This window comes from Falco punctatus (assembly GCF_963210335.1).
Source record: "Falco punctatus genome assembly, chromosome: 4".
NCBI classification, from domain to species: Eukaryota; Metazoa; Chordata; class Aves; order Falconiformes; family Falconidae; genus Falco; species Falco punctatus.
Window position 1 is genome coordinate 3,281,506 of NC_137583.1, and position 22,167 is coordinate 3,303,672.

Consider the following 22,167-nt stretch of genomic DNA (forward strand, 5'->3'; position numbering starts at 1 on the left):
AAACAAAACCACAAACAAAACCAGAAAAACACTCAATGCCCCTTTCTCATGCTTCACTAATTTTAAAATAGGAGGTTTGGAGAAACTTTGGCAGGAGACAGATTAAAAAAATAATCCACTGTGTGGGAACACAACCGTTCAAATTCACCGGTTATACAATAAAGCTAGACAGATTCGATGTAAGAGAAGTAATACAAATTAATTCAATAAAGCCAAAATGAGATACTTAACTATTTACTTAGCTTGTTTAATTGAGTAGGGAAGTCATTTTAAACATCAGGCTCAAGTCCTTCAAAGAAGGTCTCATGGTACAACACAGGCCAGTGAAGGAACTAAAAGACAGTGTTATGACCATTTATTTATTTATTTATGTTTTGTTTTTAAAGACAGTCCCTTGTGGTTGCAAACTCCTAAGAATCAAATTCTATTCAAATGTAAAACGACAAAGAACCCTCTACAGCCATTGCACTTACATGAAGTTTCAGTCAGATCAGAATATTGGTCTTTGTGGCTGCATGACCTTCATTTTCCCAGGAAAAAAAGTGCCTAACTGTCAAAATAGCCATCCACCACCATTTATGAAAAGGTTTTGGCAGGATGCTGGGTTCTTAAAGCAAAAATGACAAGTAAGTTATTAGATTAAAGATGTAACTGAAATATTTAGAGTTTTCATGAATAATTTCAGAATGTATAGTCTGAAGCTTCCTGTTCATGCACTAAAACTTAATCCCTTTCTTAACATTTCTGATTTAACAAGTCTGAGTAAGAGGTTAAAACATGCAAGACTAAAATGATTACAGCCTCTCCCTAAAGCAGCCATTAAGTTCAGGATCAGTTGGCAACTGTGCTGCAGATTTTTATCTAGAAACACAGGTAAATAAGGTCACTGCAAAAGTTTATGAAACCACAGTATCAAGCGTTACAGGGCAGCTGTTCACTCAAACAAAAAAATATACCAGAGAATGGCTATACAAAGGTAACATGTCTTTTTCCTGCAGTAGGTAATACAAATAAAATTCATTTTCTATGCATTCAGAATATATGGCTGGCAGAAGTGAATCTGAAAATGAAGAATGCTTTGTCCTCTGTCACCACCTTACCCATGAAAAACTATCAGACACACACTGACCCTGACATTCTGACCTTCAAAGTATATTTCAATTTCAAATTCTATTTTTAAATTAATTGCTGGGAAAAGGCATGAGTCACCACCCTGCTTGGATCCCCCTCTACTGGACAGTCACCAAGTGCTATGTTTATTCTGAAGTTTCCCAAGTTGGAACAGGCTCTAGCGTTACCTCCTCAATCGATTTAAAGAACATGGACCTTACAGTTCAGTTCCCTAAGCTACGCAGCGATACCGTCCTCTGTATCCATCTTTATCCTCCCAAGCTGGCACAGGTGCTTGTGGCAAACATCAGGACGCTGTGGGATACTACGAAGTCCAGCTCAGTAATAGAAAGCAATCACGCTTGTTCAGCTGTACCCTACCTAGAGGCACCTTGTTTATGGTAAGGCTGCAGCTGTTACTCTCCATCTGTTCGTCAAATCACTGACATTGAAGGTCAACCAAATCTAAAGAGAAACCTCACTGAAGCACAGGTGAGAAATACAGGCTCTGCAGTTGAAACAAAGTCAGGTGTGTGCAATACAGCCGGTATTTGAAGGGTCACATAGGCAGCCACCTGGAGGAACTCACGCCTCAAATACTTGGAAAAAGGGGAAATGAGCAAGCAATAAAGAACAAATCTTACGTATGTTGATGGAGGAAGTCAGTGTCCTGTGTGGTGCGGTTTTATGTACTCCTCAAATCTTAAGTTTAGGAGCAGCCAAACATAACACTGCTAGCCAAATGGGTTGTGAGCAATAGTCGGCAAGTTAATAAAGGGACACAATAACAAGATTAAGGACTGTAAAGAAAAGGGGAAACCAGAATCTATGGATATGCATCCAGTCACATTTTGATTTTCCATTCATCCTGTGTCATCTAGTTTATTCCCTCTGAAACATGAGCTAGTTACATACTTCACTGGCACTGTCGACCTCAGAGCAGCTAGGCCCATGCTGCTGACTCACCTACGGAAATCCTTAGTAGTTTGATTGGGTCCAGGCTCTTCATTACAAAGAATCCTTTTAAGACATCAAGAAATAAATCATCTGCCTGGTTGCCTTTAATGAAAGCACTGTTAGACAGGAAAAAAGGGGATGGAGCATGAAACAGTATCCATGGTGGAACGGCCAAACTAGAAAAGAGGGATGTCTGAAGAACAAAATGAAAGACTAAGTCAAGAAGGGAAACAATAAAACAATAAAGCAGTATGGAAATCAAGCAGGAAGGTATAAACAGGAAAGTTACAAATGGAATGAAAAGCTAAAGTGACTGTTTTCTGTGAAAGAACAAACACACCTCATTATGACAAGGAGTTAGTAACATAGTCCCTTGTACTAACTTCCCGTGCAACAATCACTAGTCATTTTAGTGGATTACAGCTGTACGACCGTAAGAAATCATTTCCACATACTGCTGAGGAACTTCAAAAGCAACTAACAAGTCTGAAATCAATCTCTCTTCTCTTAAAAGTTTTACATAGCAAAACGTTGTAACCACTGCATAAAGTATTTTACATTAACAATAGAGAGGAGCTCAGACTGCAAGCTGCTCTAGGCTGATTCATTCATGGCGCTCTGCCAAAAAAACAAATACATTCAAGACCAATGGCCTCAAGGGGAAAGGTAGGCCACTTTTTAAAAAGCACAGAGATAAATGATTTACAGAACAGAATACAGTTTAAGATTTCAGCCTATATGGATGATGAGGAAGGACTTTCTTAGGTCTCACCAAGATTTACTGCACAGGCTTGAACACTGGCAATGTATCAACAGATGGAGTAAACTAGGAACTATTAAACTGGGATTTGCAAAACTCTCTCCAAAGAGCAAGAAATGACCCATTATATTACTATACACAAAGAAAGTTCATAAAGCCAAATCAAGATATGCAATGGGTATTTCAGCCATGCAAGACAAACACGGCCAGTTCAGATTGCAGGCAAACGCTGCAGTAAAGTAACACCTGTAAAGGGAAGGACCAACCCACTGGCAGCACGACAAACAGTTTAAAGGTTGGGAGGGTTTGACGCCATACAGCATCTGCTGCACATAAAAATGTTTAATTAGCTGCTAAACAGCAAGCAGTACATTCCTACTTTTTTCTATGAGAACATTATTTCTTGAATAAATGCCCTTGCTCAGCCAGCAAGGTTCAGAAGGAAGATAGCTGTTGCACTACGGGAGCTGAGGCCAACTCATTCTCACACATCAGACTGACTTGTAATTGACTTCTGATGTTCTGAACCACCATTTCAATAGCATGCACCTTTTGAAACACCAAAACCACCCTAAAATGTGTCTTCAATACTCAGAACATTATCTTCAACGGTATTGCTAATGGCTTTTAAAAGCAAGCTACTCTTAAATGCTTCTCTAGAGTTACAACTGCATTTCATCAGTTAAAAAATTCTAGTTAACTGCTGCTCATCCCCCAAACTTAGCAGCGGTGAGAAACTGCAGAGAAGCAGAAACACCAAGCCTCTTAGGATGCAAGATATCCTTGTAGGACAGTCTATTTTAAGTTCTGGTGTGCACACATCTCCAAGGTACCCTCTCTCAATAAAAGGGAAAGCCACAATTTCAAGGTAGCAAATAACCATCAAAGGGAACAAGCTGTTAGAATCCAGCCTTCACTTATGCTGCAGCCATGTCCCAGGAGGGGCTCAGCAGTGTCCCAGCTGTACTGAGACATCACGTACATCTTAAAAAAAAATGTTTACTTCTATAAATTTAAGCCCAAGGTGTATGTTGCCATTAGTCTCAAAAAGGAATTACATACCTATTCAATAATGGTAGTAACATATGCATTTTAAGTCAAATATTTGATTAAATGCTTTGCTAGTAAGAATTCTCAACCAGATGTTGGACAACCTTATGACACATGATCTCTCTCAACCAGTGCTTGAAGCAGTTATAATTTATGAGCCAGTGGTTTCACATCCTGTGGTGCTGTTATTTAACCAGGTTTTAAAAGCCCCATCCTCACCTTTTTGTAAAGAAAAAAGAAGGAAAAAAACCCCAAAACCCCAACCAACAACAACAAAAAAAAAACCAGGCTGGGAAGGATGGTTTTATTCAATGATAGTGCTTCCCAGTATGGCTCATGACGTAAAACTTCACCTAACCGCACTATTATAGGAGGAAGGAATGAGCTGCCTAAAAGGCAAGTGTCTAGTTTTACCACTGCCTACTTTTTGTTCTTTTTAGTTTGGTCATATTGCTTATTCTAAGGATAAGTTTTTGCTCTATCTGTGCACAACAGATGTCCCCTCTTTTCTTCCCTCTCAACTCACACATTTTTTACAGTACCTAGGAAAGCCTGCATCCTTGAGAGAATTATGGGAATCACAAAAATGCAATAGTTAAATTTTCTTTTACAGACATAAAGAGGAGATAAATGAGACAAAATTTGGAGTAACATTTTAGTTATTTAGCCTGAATTATTGAGTAATGTATCCAGTACATGGAATAGATTTCTAACAATCCAGTGTGCAGCAATTGGCATTTTTTTAAAAACACAAAACCTGTATTTTTCTGCTTACAGTATTAATTTTCAAAATGTTGACTATAGGAACAGAATTCACACGCACACACAGAAAAACACAATTTCACCGAGAGTGATCTTGCTGAATTTATCAAGGATAAATCCTCACCAGTGGTGATCATCATCTCCTTTAGAAAGTGTTGAGGCTCACTTAGACCCTTTTCCCACACAGCCTTAAAAGAAAACAAACACGACTACAAAAGAAAGCCCGGAACATAAAAGATTTAAAAGATTCAGTTACAGTAAAAATAAATGAATAAATAATTATGCTAACTATTCATGCAAAGATTTATTTTTTAAATTGTCCTGTTTCCTACAAGGAGTTAATACATTATGTGTTGTCAATTCCAGTTCCCAAATTTTTTTTGTATCCTAAAACTTTCACAGATGAGGACTCTCCGCACCGCCCCCCCAAATAATACAGTGGACGCTACTAAAAATTTGCTAACACTAAATTGCTGGTGTAAAAATCACTTTTGTCCATTCTCCTGCCCATATGGAGTTCACCCTACAGTGTACTTCATTTGGGACTAAAAATGAAAGCCGTTACTTCATTTGATCACAAAATCGGGCAGTTCTGCCAGCACTGCGCTTCTTACCTGGTAACTATTTTCATGACTCCATCCTGAATCTTTTCTCGTGCTGTTCATTTGGCCAAAAGCTTTGTATCTGTCCGAGTCTGTTTCTACCACTGGGATCAGTATTCTCTGTTCTTAAGAATTTTCCACCGAGCATACCTAAGTAAGTCAACATCTGATTTCAGATTTCTTTTTTACTACAGCTTATGCTGAAATGTAAAAAATTGTATGGCTGTTTCAAGTTTTCACTGCATATGAAGTTAATTTTAAGGTGGATAGGGTGTATTTTGTATAAAAGACTTCTAGATTATCCAGAAAGGAACCTCTTCATGCAAACAAAAAGATCCAGCCAAAACCCAAGGTTAATTTAATTTAAGCAGTGGCTTAAATTCTCTAGCTCTATTTCGTATAATATAAACTTTTAAAATGGGGGATTTTGGCCTCTTACTAATAGGGACAGAGAATGTCCCTATGCACTCAGACATTCTCTAGCTGAAATCGCTTCTTTTGCAGAATATGCCACCGTAAAAAGGCTAGTCAGCCTTCTAATATCAGAAAAGGGACATCTGAGGGGATTTGTCTCAGATTTTAGATCTATCGTCAATGGATATCGCAAAGTGTTAGGAATCTGCCTACGACTTTAGAAAAGTACAATGTCACAGTAATAATATTTTCCAAGAAAATATTAAAAAAGGGACACGTTTATTTCGCGACTCTGGAATCAAATTTTTGCCACTTTAAACGCAAATATTTTAGAATACTCAATATTTAAAAGTTACCATGTGATTAAAGTAAGCCTGAATGAGTCATATTACATACAATAATGTATTTTCTGTCTTCTTACTTAAATTTATGCTTTGAACTGCTCCCTGGAAACAATTAACAGCCAATTTCATTCCAATATTTTTTTTATGCGGGAGCACTAAATCAAATGTAGCTTGAGAGATGGCCCTACTAATCACATAATACACAATTAAAAAAAAGTGCTAACCAGGAGAGACACTTTATTTCCATTTTTTACCTTTAAATTATTTTTATCAATAACACTCTCACAAATAAAATGAAGTGTTCGCTCAATTTATTCATATTAAGAAAAACATACAAAATTGGCAAACCCACCTGACTCAGTGCAAAAAATATTCTATTTACAACAGATATTCCAAATTTACTGCATCACACATGAATACAGCCAGAAATATTCATCCTTTAATGGCATGATTAATATAACATGCTATGTAAAAGTCCATTTTTCTCTAGTTTAGCTAAAAGCAAGGGAGAATAAGTTTTATTTTTGTGGACAGGATTCTCAGGAAAAAAAATAATAGAAGAATCAAAAATAGGTAGTTTTGTTCATAAAATTCCCAACTTTAAAGCACTTAGACTCTTCTGCCAAATAACAGGTATTTCATAAATCTGCACAAGTAGATCCTGAAGGTCACTGAAAGTGTGCCTTTCCTTCCAACTGTGACACTTCTGACAATGCTTAGCCATGAGCTGGGCATCGTCACCTCAGCCTCATGAAAGGAACATGAGTTTTCATGAAACAGTTTTTATGAAAAGACCTGATACCTGCCAAGCCTGTCATTTCAAACACTCTCCCACACTGAACATCAATTGTTGAAGTTCTTTGATTCAGAATGTCACACATCTGAGAAAAAAAATTACTTTTGATGAAGTCTACCCTGCAGAAGCACCCAGTAAGCATCTTCAGAAGAATTCTAAGGATGAACTTGTAAGTGCAGAAATAATGTGGTTTTGAGAGGACAGTTTCATATCTACTTAAAACTCAATGGACTCTCCCATTCCATAAGCTCCTGAAAGAACTAACATTGGGACAGTGAATATTTTCAAAGAGTCTGAGGGTATTTTGGAAAATAAAGCTAGCAATACATAGAAAATGAGTGTCTTTGGGTTTTAATTCATATGTACAAGCAATCTTTTTAACTCACGGTTTCTGAAAATCCAAGCTATAGTACAAAGGAAAGTTCATTTCAGAATTTACAGAATATAATTCCTTTGCCCAATTACCATCAAACCTTCCCCCACTAACAAAAAAAATCCTATTTTAGTAGCAAAATTGGGCATGTAAATTATTAGAACAGACTTCTTAAACTCACTTTAATCTTCTCAAGTAGGCAAAGCAACATCTGCAAAATATTTAGAGAAAAAGTACCATTTATTTACCCATACACAGTATGCCAAGACTCAAGATGTCTTCCTTAACCATCCCTTTGTCATTTTATATAGTTTCTTCATACTGTATGTTACAGATTTCTTTGGTCCTAAAAAAAAAAAAAAAAAAAAAAAAAAAAAGTCCAGAAAATATCAACATTTAGAAAGGCTAACTCAAAAACTAGGTTATCGCTACATTACATAAAATATTTCCCTGGAACAATGACAACCTAATCCATCAGGCAGATATGCAAATAACCTTCTTGTCACATTGATAACAGTAAATAATGACACAAAAAAATCCTTATAATAGTATCAAAGGATGCACAATAGAATAGGTTCATCCTGAAGGCCTGATGATATTGCATACGTGCATGTTGTAGAGACAATGACCAAAGTATAGCAGATGTAGAGGTTAATGATAAAACTCTTAATGAGTACAGAGGGAAACTTCTAATTCACATCACTGTTCCTAGATGCCAAATACAGCAAGGCTTTTAAACCATCTGCGCCTACTGCAGACCCTCACCAAACCAACACATTATGCTTTTCAAGCCCTTTCTGATCTCCGGCTAGGTAGCACATCCAGCTGCATAGGACTGTACTCTGGCCCAATAATGGGCAGCAGCAACGTGACAGACTGTATTCTGCAGCAGGACACCAAAGCAGCACTTTTTAGAGAAATCCAGGCTGTTTGGCTTGCAGGTTATAGCTGGCCACATCTGTAAAAAGAATCTAGTTGTCGAAGCATTTTGGCTCTTGAGACAAGAGCCCATCCCCAGATTCTGTGAGTTTGAAGATGCCTGATCATCGAACACCACAGCTATGCCCAAAGCTATGCAGCCAAAGTGTTACTGAAGGGACAAGGGGGAGAAGGGAGAGCGTGGTGAACCAGGACAGAAGAACAGACTACTCAAGCAAGAAAACTCTGCATGACTGGCAGACCACAACTTTATACTTCCAAATCCTACTTGACCAATTTCTTCTGCTAATCAGATTTTAGTTAGCCTTGCACTTGGTTGCTTTGCTGTAGACCAGTTCTATGCAACTAAGAAGCATCACGCTGGTGTCCATCTTGGTTAAATGTAATCAAACACTGCACACCACTAGCAGCTTTCCAGGACAAACAAACTCAGAGCATTGCTATGCAAAAGCTTGTGAATTAAAAATGAAAACAGAGATATTTTTTTTTCATAGATGTTCTGCTGACTGTTGAGGTGGACACCTGTTCTGTTTCAAGAAGTTCTAAAGTACATTATAACATCCTCAAATATTTTGTTATTGCCTCATCCTAACTAATGGCAGCTACCATTTCATAACGGAGAGAACAGCACATCTGCAAGAGAATAAAACTGCTTGATTTGCATAATGAAATGACAACTGTGTCAGGTAAAAAAAAAAGATAATACTGAAACGATGATGGATATGAAAAACCAGATTAATGAGGCATATACCCAGGGGAAATGAAAGAAGTAAAAATAACGAGATGATGACAAACAGCTATAATTTGGCAACACTGCCAATATTAGAAGTATTCCACGGACACCGGTGTGAATACCCTGTCACAGGTATGTTGTCTGGATCAATTTTACTTCAGAGTAACCTGCCTGTCACTTGTTTATAATAAACCTCATACGAAGCCAGAAGAGCTGTCATACTCTAACATCATCCTGCAGTAGCTCACAAGTAGTGAACTTTGGTAAACATCGTATCATTATGCTGGGCCTACAACGAAGGCAGGCATTTCTGTTTCAAAAGATACAGCAGGATTTTGCAGCAGTCGTTGCCTACAAGCTTTTACGAGTTTTAGATATGAAGCGCTTGAGGATGACCCACACACAGTTTGTGAACTATACCCTTAGAAACACCTTCTGAAGTTCTACCAGAAATGAGCCTTTTCTTACAGACCTAGAGTAAAAAAAGACACAGTCTTTTGCTGGGTTTAGTCATCTAGTATTTGGAAACTTCAAATTATTGTTAGTCTTGCCATTTCAGCGGTGTTCTGAGATCCTAGCCAGTGGAGCTACTTATTTTTCCTCCTTTCAGCTTTTTTTGATTACAAAAACACCTCAAACCCAACCAAACAAAAAAACCCCACCAACATAAAACACAGAGTTCCTTCAGATTACAACACAGTCTAATCCCACCCTTACAAATTGAAAACTGAAAAGGCAAGTTTTTAATGCTGCACAAACAGCATTTTGAGATTTACATGCACAGATTAAAAAGTATGCAATGTTATACTTACTACAATCTTTCTGACATTTATTTAATAGAAGCGTTTACCTGACAAGACTGACTTAAAGTACGTAGAAGCAACTGTGCTGGTTTTGCCTGGGATAGAGTTAATTTTCTTTGTAGTAGCTGGTATTAGGCTATGTTTTGGATTTGTGCTGAAAACAGTGTGACAATACAGGGATGTTTTCATTATTGCTGAGCAGTGCTTACACACAGCCAAGGCCTTTTCTACTTCCACACCAGAGAAGCAGGCTGAGGGAACACAAGAGGCTGGGAGGGGACACAGCCGGCCCCAACTGACTGAAGGATCCATACCATATGGCGTCAGGCTCAGCATATAAAGCTGGGGGGAGGAAGAGGAGGAAGGGGGTATGTTCCTCCGATGGCATTTGTCTCCCAAGTATCTTGTTACATGAGGAAGCCCTGTTTTCCTGGAGATGGCTGAACACCTGCCTGCCGATGGGAAGCAGCTAACTCCTTGTTTCGTTCTGCTTTGCTTGTGCGCATGGATTTTGCTTTACCTATTAGACCATCTTTATCTCAACCCACGTGTTTTCTCTTGTTTATCTTCCAGTTCTCTCCCCCATCCCACAGTGGGGGGTGGGGGGAGGTGGTGGTGGTGAATGAGCGGCTGCGTGGGACTCAGTTGCTAACTGGGATTAAACCACAACAACTTAGCCAAAAGTCACACAGTAACACACACCAAAACACAAGGAAAGATGAGCAACTCAGACCCAGGTTTAGCCATCTACTGCATTGGACTGCTTTTTTTTTGGAAAAAAAAAGGGTACGATAATACTTGATTGCGAAAAGACCATGGAAAGTAATCACATAAAGATAAAATAAGTGAAAGATGCATTCGGTATTGGCAGCTTAGAGTCACAAGTCAAATAAGTATGGAGTAATAAGGAAAAATGCATGCTCTATTTCCGAAGGAATGTGATGGCAACTAAAAAGCTTATCGTAACAAATATGCTGTATATAATCAGTTTTGCACTTCTTGTGTCTCTAACTGCAATTTCAATAAACTCAAATTTACCTTTTGTAAGGAATCATCCATACATGTATTTTCAACTTACAAAACCATGTGGATCCCACATGTAAGCTCAACTTTTCTATATTTAATAGGTTTTTGCTAAAAGCAAGCACACTAATGAAGTCATGATGGGCCTTTCTTTGCAGCATCTCAAATAACAAGTAAATAATCATGTAAATTCTGAAGCACCTCACATAGCTGCCTTAAAACTGCACACAGTATAAGCATTCCAGTTGCATAACAAGGCCAGACTCAGGCATAGCCCATACATGAAAGAAGCAGTTCCAATCTCCAAAGTCAAAACTATGTAACTATACAACTTTGGAAATTACTGTCCAATCTCCTAGGCACTATGCTTCCAGGGTACAGCCCCTCAGATACTGAAATTGCTCTGCCAGAATCGATGTTGTCCTGCCATTCCGATGAAGTCAGTGTACTTCTGGAAGCGCAGTACAGCATGTGGCAAACCAACAGTAACACAGCTGATACAGCCCTGCAGGACCGTAATTAACTGCGCTGGCACTGCAGCCTGCAAGTCAGCTTGTTCTATCAGCTTGCCAACTTACTCTGCTTCTTGCAGCAGCTCAACATAAAGAGATCTTTCTCCTTCATATGTTCCCCCTGCAGGGAGCACTCTGCTGAACTCCACCCACTAGAGCCTTATGTAATAAGATGCTTACATTTCTGCCCCAGCACATCATGCTACAAAGCAAAATACAGGTTTATACATACAGCTGGTTTCTTAAAGCAGCCCTCAGGGTGATGAGTCACATCTGTAGTAAAAGTTAATGGTTGTAATTATGGCTCAGTCTCAGAATCTGAAGCAGTTGGACCACATGAAAATGTCTTTCTACTTTAGCTATGAATCTATGACTTGGTGGTTCCACCTCCCTTTCAGATTTTTCCACTAAATGATACAGAACAAAGACCTAACGCACATGGAATCAAGACCACAAAATTTCAGTGTAAACATAAGTTCTATCTGGTTTTACTTAATGATCCACGTTTCGTTTTTTGGAAGTGTTAGTGTTGTAAGATAGTAATTTGGCTGTAAGTCCCCCAAAGTTTCCTGGTAGATATGCCTGGCTGTAGTATTTTTTATTTCCTTTTGAAAAGAAAGACTAATGCATATACTGCCAAAGAGCTGTCATGTGGAGGCAAATAGTTCTATATTGCTAGTGTATCGTGCACAGACACATGCAAACATTTTGCACATATTTACAGTCAAATGCAGTGGTGCGCAGTTATCTGCCCAGGCAGCTGATGAAGACAGCAGTTATCGCAAATACCCAGAATATTTTCTATGTAAAGCTGTTCCTTATAGTCAAAAAACCCACCCCCAACAAACCCTTGAAGACACAGTATACTAATATCCCAATTCTAAGAAAACAGAGGTTATTCAGAGCAGCTACAAGCAGTTGTGCTGCTTTAGAAGTATCCTGAACAATCACTTCACCTGATTATTTAATTCATAGTATGTTATTTATAAGAAATTTTCAAGGCTTGCATCATTCCTCTAGTAAGATGTGAAGAAGAAATCTAAGCTGAAAAAATATCAGCATCTCCTTCAGAGGAGCTAAATATAAGAACTTTGGAGTTAGTTCCCAAAGACCATGCAGACTCTGGCTATGTGGGAAGACAAATCAAATGATGGTGCCATCTCTAATGGGAAACAGAGAGGCAATCTCACCACAGACTTGAAGAAATACATAGGCACATTTTCAGAAACTCAATAGGGCATTTAACAACAAACAAAAACACAGAGCTTGAGCTCAACTTTAAAACCACACTGGCAGAGAAAGATGAAAAGTTCTCTTAAACGGGTTGAAATTCTTTATTTTGCTTGTGCTCCTTGCCAATGATGTTAATATACAGCATGCCATCTCAGCAGCGACTATTCCTGATTTAACATTTAATTTAGAAACATGCTGTGCATTGGACTACCATGCTACAGACCAGAGTAGGCATTTCATTTTTTGTTGTTGTTGTTAAAATAAAACAATTGCCCAAGGAAATAATTTTGTGTCCCCCATTACATTTCAAAAAGAATGGTGGCTATGTAATGAAAATTAATTATTTTGCAAGCAGACAAATATAGGACAAATATACTCGTACAGTTACTAAGAATAACAAGAAAAAATAGTCAGAGCTCATTTAACGGAGCCACTGATTTCATGAACCTCTTTCATAATTCTCTTGGTTTAGCTACTATTCTTAACGTAAGCACTGTAGAAGAACAGAACCACAACACTGTTCCTAAAGGCTCTACTAGAAAGTATGAAAATAGGTCTTAGGGGAACAAAACAAAACAAAAATATTGGACAAGATTTGGTTAAAGAATGAAGAAACAAATACAGCATCCTAAGGGATTAAATTTAAAAGCTCAACACTTTCCTGTAATACACATTCCTTGCCTGAGTCAAGCAAATACTTTCAATGTAGGAGTCACAATATTTTGTCTGTGTACATTATGTACCTATATGAGTATCAGCTGGCAAGAACCCCAAGAAATGGCAAAGTAAGGTGACAAGCACTAATGCCTGCCTCCTAGTGATAAGCTTCTTAAATTAAGAAAATGACTGGGAGAAAACCTTCATTACAAGATCAGCAAGATTTAATGTAAACTCAATCATAAATGTTTGGAGGCAAGTGTATATAAAAAAAATCAGGCAAAAGGCTTCAACTAACTCTGAAACCCATGGAAGACCATCCCTCCTAAATTCCAGGGATGATCACTGAAGATCATGCAAACATTGTATCTGAAAAAGACTGAGCTCACATCTCAGCCAGTTAAATTTAATTGCTTCTTTAACATGCACTACAACACAGGTTTTTATTACAAAAATACTATTTCTGTGCTTCTGTCCATCTTCAGCGAGCCAGCCTGGTGGTGCTCTGGTAAGCCCCCCCAGGCTGTCAGTAAGCAGGGCTGTGCCTGCACTAGCCAGTGAGGCAACATTCACTGTGCAGGGCACAACTACAGGGATGCTCCTGGTCCCAGCTGAAGCAGCAGGACTCCCCCTCTGCAGCCAGGGTGGCCTGCACAACACTGCTCAGGAAGCTTAGCTCTACAGGCAAGCTTTGCATTCATTAAACAACATTCAGAGGTTAGAAAGTGCCAGAAACTGTCCTTTTCCAAATCGAACTCATTTCCCTTCAGCATATCATCTGTGAGTAACCCAAAAAGATCAATCCTGAATTCTGTTGCTAATGGTTTTGGCTGGATTCTGGCACAAGTACATACATATGGTTAAATTAAACCAAACTAAATTATGCTAAAAGAAAGAAAACTAAACTCTCCCAAGCCTCCTTGCTCAAATTTGACTTGTGTTTGAGGCAAAGAATTACAATTTCTTTGTTCTACCTGAATCAAACCACAAAAAAAAACATTTTCAACACTAAAAGCACAAGTAGAAAAAACCCAGGTTTTAAATACAAGTGTAACTCTAACTGGCTGGATAGAAGACAACTAGAGTTTGTTTTAAAGGGGGGAAAAAAGCACCACTATATGTAAACCGAAAAGCCGTCAAGAGAAAGGAAAGAAAAGGCATTTCACAATTGTTTCAGGTGTATAAAACAGAAAACACAGTAAAACCCAGAAGTCCTACTAAAATATGCATTAGGACCCCCCAAAAGTCCTAGTAACAATGTAGGCTGTAAAGTGATTTACTGCATGATACACAAAAGGAGCTAAGAATCCCCGGAGGTCATTTTCTGTTTGTCAGAACAGACAGAAGAGGAGCATAAATAATCTGACAAAGCTTAACTACTTTTTTTATTATTATTTTTATTCATACACACAAACAGCTTTGCTTCATGATCAGTCAGGCTGCTATCTTTTTCAGAAGCACTGAATTTAACATGAGAACACTGTCTTTGACCCCTCCCCTCCAATTATTTCACTCTACAAAATCTACTCTCTGTAGATTTAGAAATAGATAGGTTACCGGCTGATTTTTCTAAAAGAGGAATGTTACAAAACAAGAAGTCTTGACCCACTAGCAGGTAATTTTGACAACAAACCCTAGAAGAAAAACACCTATTTGGCTGGAAAGCTTCCATTATAAACTAATACCTGCAATATGCTTAACTCGTCTAAAACCAGTTTGCTTCTCTCAGATGGAGTTATGTCCTTAGTCTCCTCCCACTACTAAACAAAGTTAGGCAATAGCTTTGTCGGCCTTGCTCCAGTTAATAGAATTAGACTTAATAGAAGCATATAAAAGTACAATTGTTCCTGCTTATTTTACCCATCAGACCACTAATGGTCCTGAACACTGCAACTTGTGTTTCTTTACAAGAGGTAGGAAGTCTAACGTGGAGCCACCAACTTTAGTACTGAATGGGAAGGGAACAGCAGCTGTAGCAGTCTGGATAAGGATTGCTCAGTAGGAAACAACACAGCTGCTTTTGAAACCAGCAATGGTACCCTTTGTATATAATTACTTTTATATAGAATTAGGAATAGGTATGGACAAGTTCAGAAAATTATTTGAGCAACTGCATGCATGCAAGCAGCAAGGCTTTTTGATTTTGCAGGAATTAAGACTATCTCCTTATCAGAGTTTTAAGGCAGTAAAGGCTCAGGTCTTAAGTCTTTCTTTTAAATCAAGCCACAGGGTTTTCAGCTTTTTAAAATGTAAAAATCACCTCACCTTAAAATTAGATTTATTCCAGAACTCAGAAAACAGGATGAAGCTCCAGCTATGTAACTGGCACTAACTTTCATTCAGTTATATCAATGATAGCTGACGATCATAGCTGAAAAGCAACCCTACTTTTCCCATATTTGTACACAAGCAAGGCTTTTTTTTTTCCCCCTTCTACACCTTCTCTCACGTTCACTTTGTAATACACAACTCTTTTTCCAAAGTAACTAAATTTGAAGCATGAGAGTTACAGTAACAGCCAACGCTCACCAAGTATACGCTCAATTTAGAATACATGTCTTCAAATACACACCTGTCTTCCAAGTCTGACAAAAACATCAGATCCTGTCAAAGTTTTCTCCCTCAAAAGTCATTCTCTCTTTTATTTTATCATGAAATGTAGATTATGAGGTTATAGCCTACATAACACAACAATACTATGTACCAATCATTTAGGGATCCCACTCACATGTAGAAACCCAGAGTGAACTCTAGAGTAATTTTTTTCCATTTTTTAATACAACAAGAGCAGAACTAGTGTATATCAGCCACGTGGGAAAATGAAATTGAAGTCAGAAGCTGTTTTTTTGTTACTTTTGGGTGTTGTGGGTGTTTGTTTAAGAGTCAAGTAGACTCCAATTCCTTTCAGCATCATACAATTTCTCAATACTTATATCAAGCTTCTGCTTTAAATACTACTTAGATTTTCCAGGGGCTTTCAATTAGACACCCGAAAAGTTTATTCTTTGAACTCTTGTAGAAGACAGTCTTGGGCCCTGTATTTTTTACTTTGTGAAATCACAAGGCCTATGTTGATAGAAACCACACACATTCTTACCAGCTGTTAGTATGGTTTTAGCAGTCTGCACTATACTGGAAGATCTCACAATTCCTGAAATGCCTGCAGATAGAAAAGCACACAGATGTTAAAAGTTACATATTTTTCCAGTTATACAATCATGCCAGCCTGAAACTAAAACGTATGCTTAAGTAGAGAAAGTTTGTTTCTGTTCTGCTTTGTCATACTAATTGAAAATACTCTTTAAGCTTTTTTAACTTATTTTATATATAACATACAGAAAAAAACCCAAATCAATATTAAAATGGATAACAACCAGTAGGAACTGATGAAATTAGTGCCCTGATTATTTCTCTACTACGATGATTAGTCACAAAGTATTCAGAGTTGTTTCATCTAAGTGCTGGTATATTAATTTCTAGAGCAGAACAAATTATACATATTGTTTACTTCAGTATGAAATTGGGATTTGTACTTCCTCTGATCAAGTAGAGATGGCTATATTGTGCACTGTTTGGCTTTTTAAAATTATCAGCTTTTGGAAATAAGGCTTATTTACCACTTTGCACTGTGGCACATTCAATTCTCAGTTTCCACTGGTTCTCAGGTATTAATGGAATAGTATATAGAACATGAAAGTTTTTTTGAAAAGTATTAAGTTTTATCTGTTCTAACACACATATATAAAAGCATACTGATATGTGCAGAACAAAACTACTGTACATTACTAAATACTTCAAAATGTAGCAATGCAGCAGCCCCAGATTTAGCCTTCCAAACTGAAAACTCTTCAACATTAACTAGAATGTAGAATATAGTTTCAAATATTATTTTTAAATTATTCTTTCAAAGCTACTTCTATAACAAAGAACAAAGCTTAGGGAGATCCATTAATAAGTAAGTGGGGTACAATATCAGAAAATAATTTGGGGGGGTAGGGAAGGGAAGGAAACAAATCATGTTGAGCTAGTAAAATGCCTAAGGACAATACAATTCAGCTGGAGTCGTCAGCTTTGTCTTGTAGGATTACCAGCGGGCTTGTCCTGTCCTTTACCTAGATTCTTGAATTAGAAAAACCTTTTGGCCACAAAAGTGAAAGAGGGGTTTTGATTTAAGAGTATAAACTGCTTGTCTCAAGAAGATGAGGTCTATCCAAGGTTTTGATACTGAACTGCTGCACCACTGCACAGTCCACAGTCACAGCCATGCCTGCAATACCCTGCATAAATACAACTGCAAGTTTAATTAGCTCAGGGTGGATGACTGAGCTCTAAAATTATATGCAGCTCACAACACTGCAACTCCTGCTCCCAGATTCAGCTGTTGTCACATTACTGTTGCAGTCCAGCCACAGTAACAGAGAAACTGCCACAGACTGACATGAAAGAAGCCAGACACCTTAATGCCCACATGCATTTCACTCTATGGTGTCAATGGAGAACTGCAACTCTCAGGAGCGTTATTTCCTCAAACAGAAATCAGTGTAAGAGCTCCCTCAGCTGTTGTCTAATGTCTAGTGGCTGTCAGGCACCTGGGGAGTTTTTGCTGTGCTCAAGCAGCTTACAAACTTGGCTACCCAGAACGAAGATGTGTCATGTTCCATAAAGATGTCAAGGACTCTTGAAGTACTAAACATTCTGATTTTCCTGCAGCATAATAAAACATTGATGACTGCAGCATTAGGTTTAACTTGTTCATACAACATTATCTTGCCTCAGAGAAGTTGTGATGATGAGAAGCACCTCAATCTTTTTTGTCAAAGCTTGAGTTCTCTGCTGGAGCTCACGTATCTGGACTAACTGCGATGACTGGGAAGGGTAAAGTCAGCAAGCCAGAAAATTAACTTAGCATTGCAATGTACCTCTGGTAGGATATATAGCTTAGTATTTAGATGAAGTTATGCCAGCCAATGAAATCCTGAAGATGTACGCATCCCAAATAGAGTTAGATGGTCTAAGCAGGCCACGCTAATTCCTAAAGACTACTTATTTCAGGACTTCATTCAGTAAGAATGCTATTTGCTGGTATTTCAGATAACCCATCTGCAATCACACACACCCAAACCTATGTTTTTAGGAATGTATCTCAAGATTAATCTCATTTTCTTTGTCCATCTCTCAATCACCCTCTGAATTAGAACAACATATACAATAAATCTGTGTACCTATCATGTCTTGAAGGAGATTACAGACACGGATTCAGGCCTACCTTGATGCACCACAAATCCACAGTCAGGGTCATGGGCAACTTGCAGTAAAATTTCTTCCACATCTCTGTTTTTTCCAGGAGGGTCTACCAGAGATGTTATCTTTTGTTGCAGAGTCCTTGGCAAAGCCATTAGTTGTGTAAATTGACCTTCCGGACTTTTATCAATCTGAATGTTATAAAACGTAAGACAGTAAAAACATTCAGTGTAAACAAAGTTATCTTCTTCAAAGAAGTCAGAAAAGTCTTTTGGCTATCTGTGACCTCTGATAAATATCTCAAAGAACACCATCTATTTCACTTGTAAGAGTCATTGACAATGCTAACGAAAACTTCCCAAACACTGGGAAATGCAGTATCTCAGTTCGGAACCTGAAGAGTAACTCAGTGCAAAGATGTTAATTTTTATCCAAGGGAAGACTAATCCACACACATGATCTTGCTGCCTCTGCAAGCAACTTTTCATTGAAACTGTATCATTTCTGCTCTATCCAATTTCCTTTGGAAACATAAGTACACTACAATGAAAAAAAAAAAAAGTTCCCAAAAGACCAATTAGCTCAGTTTCTTCTGCCTGAATATAATCAAACTATACACAGACATTTCAAGTTTAGTTTGAAAAACATTTTCTCTGCTTTAAACTCAAAGCACATCTGGTTTGTATAATTTGAAGGAAACATCCATTCCACATTTTCCAATCTAAATCAGAAATTCAATGACCCTTTTCTGAATACAACACCACCAACATGCAGACCTGTACAGATTTATACAAAATGTAAGCACAAATTCTGAAAAACACATAATGGAGCAGATCTGTCCAAAACCGGAGGAAAATATGAAGAGCACAATTCCTCCCACACAACTTTTTACACAGTTCATGGAGACATCAGGCAGGAGTCTAGCTGCCCTATACACTCCCTTTAGTCAATGGGGAGAAAATGATATCCAGATGAATCACCCACTGACTACAGAGGGAGCCGACAATGAGCAGGCTCTTAACATTATGTGGGAGGAATCCACGCCTGAACCAGAACTGTAAGAACTAGTGTCTGCCTTCAATTGTTTTTGAGGAATCTTTTAAGAAAGAATTTTCTCTGTAACTCTGAAAACATACCCTTGGAGGAGGGGTTTCTATTCTGCATTAAACAGCACTCTCAATAGCAGTTATCCTCTTCAATCTGGGGAGTAACTGCCAATAGCCAGACCAAAGCGTGAGGAATAAAGTCTTAAAACACTCTGCTCAAAATCAACTGTAAAATGATGGCATTTTATCAATAGCTTTGAAGACTATTATGGAATTACGAACAGATTTATTATCCAACAACGTACTTGTAGTATGCTACCAGGATTTCTTTAAAGGAAACATAACAGGGAGTATTATTCTACCTAGCCATTTTCTTGGAGAAAGCATTACTCATTCTTTCCAAAATTCATTTAAACACTTGTTCCACTAAACTGTTCAAAAACACATTTATAAGAAAACATGGAGACAGCTGCAGTATACAGATCTGGATACGCTGTAATCCAAAACGTTGCAGTAAAATTGTTTACTGTACTCAAGCTTCTATCTACCTGTACTTCAGTTTCTAACAAAGACCTGTCCTAAAAGGAGGCATTTGTGAGATAATTACCAAGGTGACCTGAGGATAAAGAGACAGCCATGTCCATGGGACAACCCATGTTATTTGTAACTTCATGTTGAAATGCGCATCACGCTTAATACTCCACTCACGGACATGCAGACTACAAGAAGAAAAATTGCTATTGGACCCCTGACTGTGGCATCTTTCTCCAGAGAGATGGGATTCAAGATACTGGTCATTTTGAATACTCATTTCTCAATACCAGGAGAAAAATTGTGTTAGTATGTGTATTTAAAGATTATGCCAGCATCTTTTTTGGGTTTAGTTAACTGATCTTCATAACTAGCACCCTAGGGTGTTTTTTCTTTTGTCAGATGCAGTTTTTGATTGCAGAAAGTTGCACCTCTAAGTTACAGCCTAATCTTTTTAACACAAACCATATGTTTATTCTTCACTTCCTAGGCTGTTGTTTCCATATGGTAGTCATTAGAACACACATTTTAAAATTATCTTCTCTTGTTCCCATGCTATGTCTCTAGTTCTGTGCCCATACTCAAAGAAAATGAACAATAGTTACTACATATGCAGAGACCGGTATTTAAGGCAAGTTTCCTGGTTGCAGAATTAACTCAACAGAAACATAACAAATAGCAAGTACAGTAACTACAATTGCTCTCCTTAGCGTATGGCATAATTCTTGCCGTCTGTCAATGTGATAAAGCACTTCCACTTGCTTGTTTTAAAAATATTTTGAAGAACACTTGCCTCTAGCCTTCCCAGATGGTGCTTATACACCACTTGAGGGCAGTCCTGTAATATGTTACTGTACAGCTTCTGAAAATGGGGAACATTAGGTTTCACTATGTTCTGCACTTTCAATCTGTCTTCTCCTATTACCATTCTAAAATCACCTAGTAAAGAAAAGAGAAAGAGTTAATTCATTAGGAGAAAACTGAAAACTTGAAGGAGAATACAACAGAAACCAACATAGTAAAAAGTTGTCATCTAAAACTTTATTCTCCAATTCCACCAACGCCTATATAATCCATAATAAGGTTCACCACCTAACAGTCAAAAAATACTATTCAAATAGCTTCCAGCACAGAAAATAAGATACGGAATTGTTATTTAGCCTCTGATATGCTGTAATGTCATCGACCCATGTGCCCATATTTTCACTCTGAAAACAAAAATATTCCGCTGTCAAGTTCAGCCTTGAAAGCAGCAGTAACAGTTATATTTTTTGCCACCATACATCTATTTCAACAGATTACTAAACAAACTGACCAGCTCAAACACTTTGTATCCAGAAACAAATAACCTTCAATTTTCCAATACTGAAAAATAATTTGCATTGTCTATGCACTTCAAAGGGCAGTACCTGAAGTACAGCTAATGCCAGTCATGGTAACATCACAGTATCATCTTTTCCTCTTACCCATGTAATTTGTTAGTAGTTTCAAAAAGCTACTCTTGGTAACATTGCTGTTACACTACTGACCTTTACACTTTCTTTTATGATACATGACTGAAAGGTTTCAAAGAGAATAAGTGGAAAGACAGCCCAGCTGTAATGAGCATTCATCTGCCTTTATTAGGTACTACCCCGGTAGCTTCCAAGGTTACCAACCAGGAGTTTGGCTGCTTAGTGCAGCACATATCAACAAACAAAATCCTGAATCAATCTATTTTCCGACTTCCCACATTCAGGAGATAAATGTTGTTACAAGGTGGCAACTTGTTAGTATTACATAGTTTACTGCAATTTATGCCAAGCCACAAAACAAATGCTTCCCATATAAATGATACTGACTCACTGCTCTCAAAAAAATGCATAAAAAAATAAAAGGATAAACATTTTCCAAATTAAACTATGAACAACTCTTTTCAGCAGTCTCCAAGGAGACTGATTAGAGTAACACAAAATCGATTTTGTCTACTAGTATAGCTTCTGAAAGACTTAACAAAATGGCAGCAAAAAAGTATCCACAAATATGTAATTAACAGCCTTTTTCTTGAACATTCCCAACTGGAAGTCTTCCTGCTTTAGCTTTGTTCACACACCAGAGCCAATTTCAACATCTTACAGCACAGTAAATGATCTCCCACATTTTTGGTTAATTGCACTGTTTCAAAGCATATATAAAAAAGTATCCTGGTCACTCGTGCTCACCAAGCATCCAGGGACATTCCTGGATGGGCTTCAGGTGTTAGATATGCAGCCCTGCAGCAAACGCCCCGGTTAGCAACCCC

At 37.9% G+C, this 22,167-nt stretch overlaps 1 protein-coding gene across 1 annotated transcript in view; it reads right to left on the reverse strand.

The window, feature by feature from the left end:
• Positions 1-370: 370 nt before the first annotated feature.
• Positions 371-22,167, reverse strand: part of TAMM41 (TAM41 mitochondrial translocator assembly and maintenance homolog) — a 31,425-nt gene continuing 9,628 nt past the window's right edge. Inside the window, exons 5-9 of the mRNA XM_080386217.1 lie at positions 20,680-20,825; positions 18,335-18,500; positions 16,166-16,228; positions 6,352-7,514; positions 371-5,391 (exon numbers count right to left, since the gene is read on the reverse strand). Of these exons, the coding sequence (XP_080242343.1) occupies positions 7,438-7,514; positions 16,166-16,228; positions 18,335-18,500; positions 20,680-20,825 (452 nt within the window). The 3' untranslated portion in view covers positions 371-5,391; positions 6,352-7,437. The remainder of the gene's footprint in view (positions 5,392-6,351; positions 7,515-16,165; positions 16,229-18,334; positions 18,501-20,679; positions 20,826-22,167) is intronic.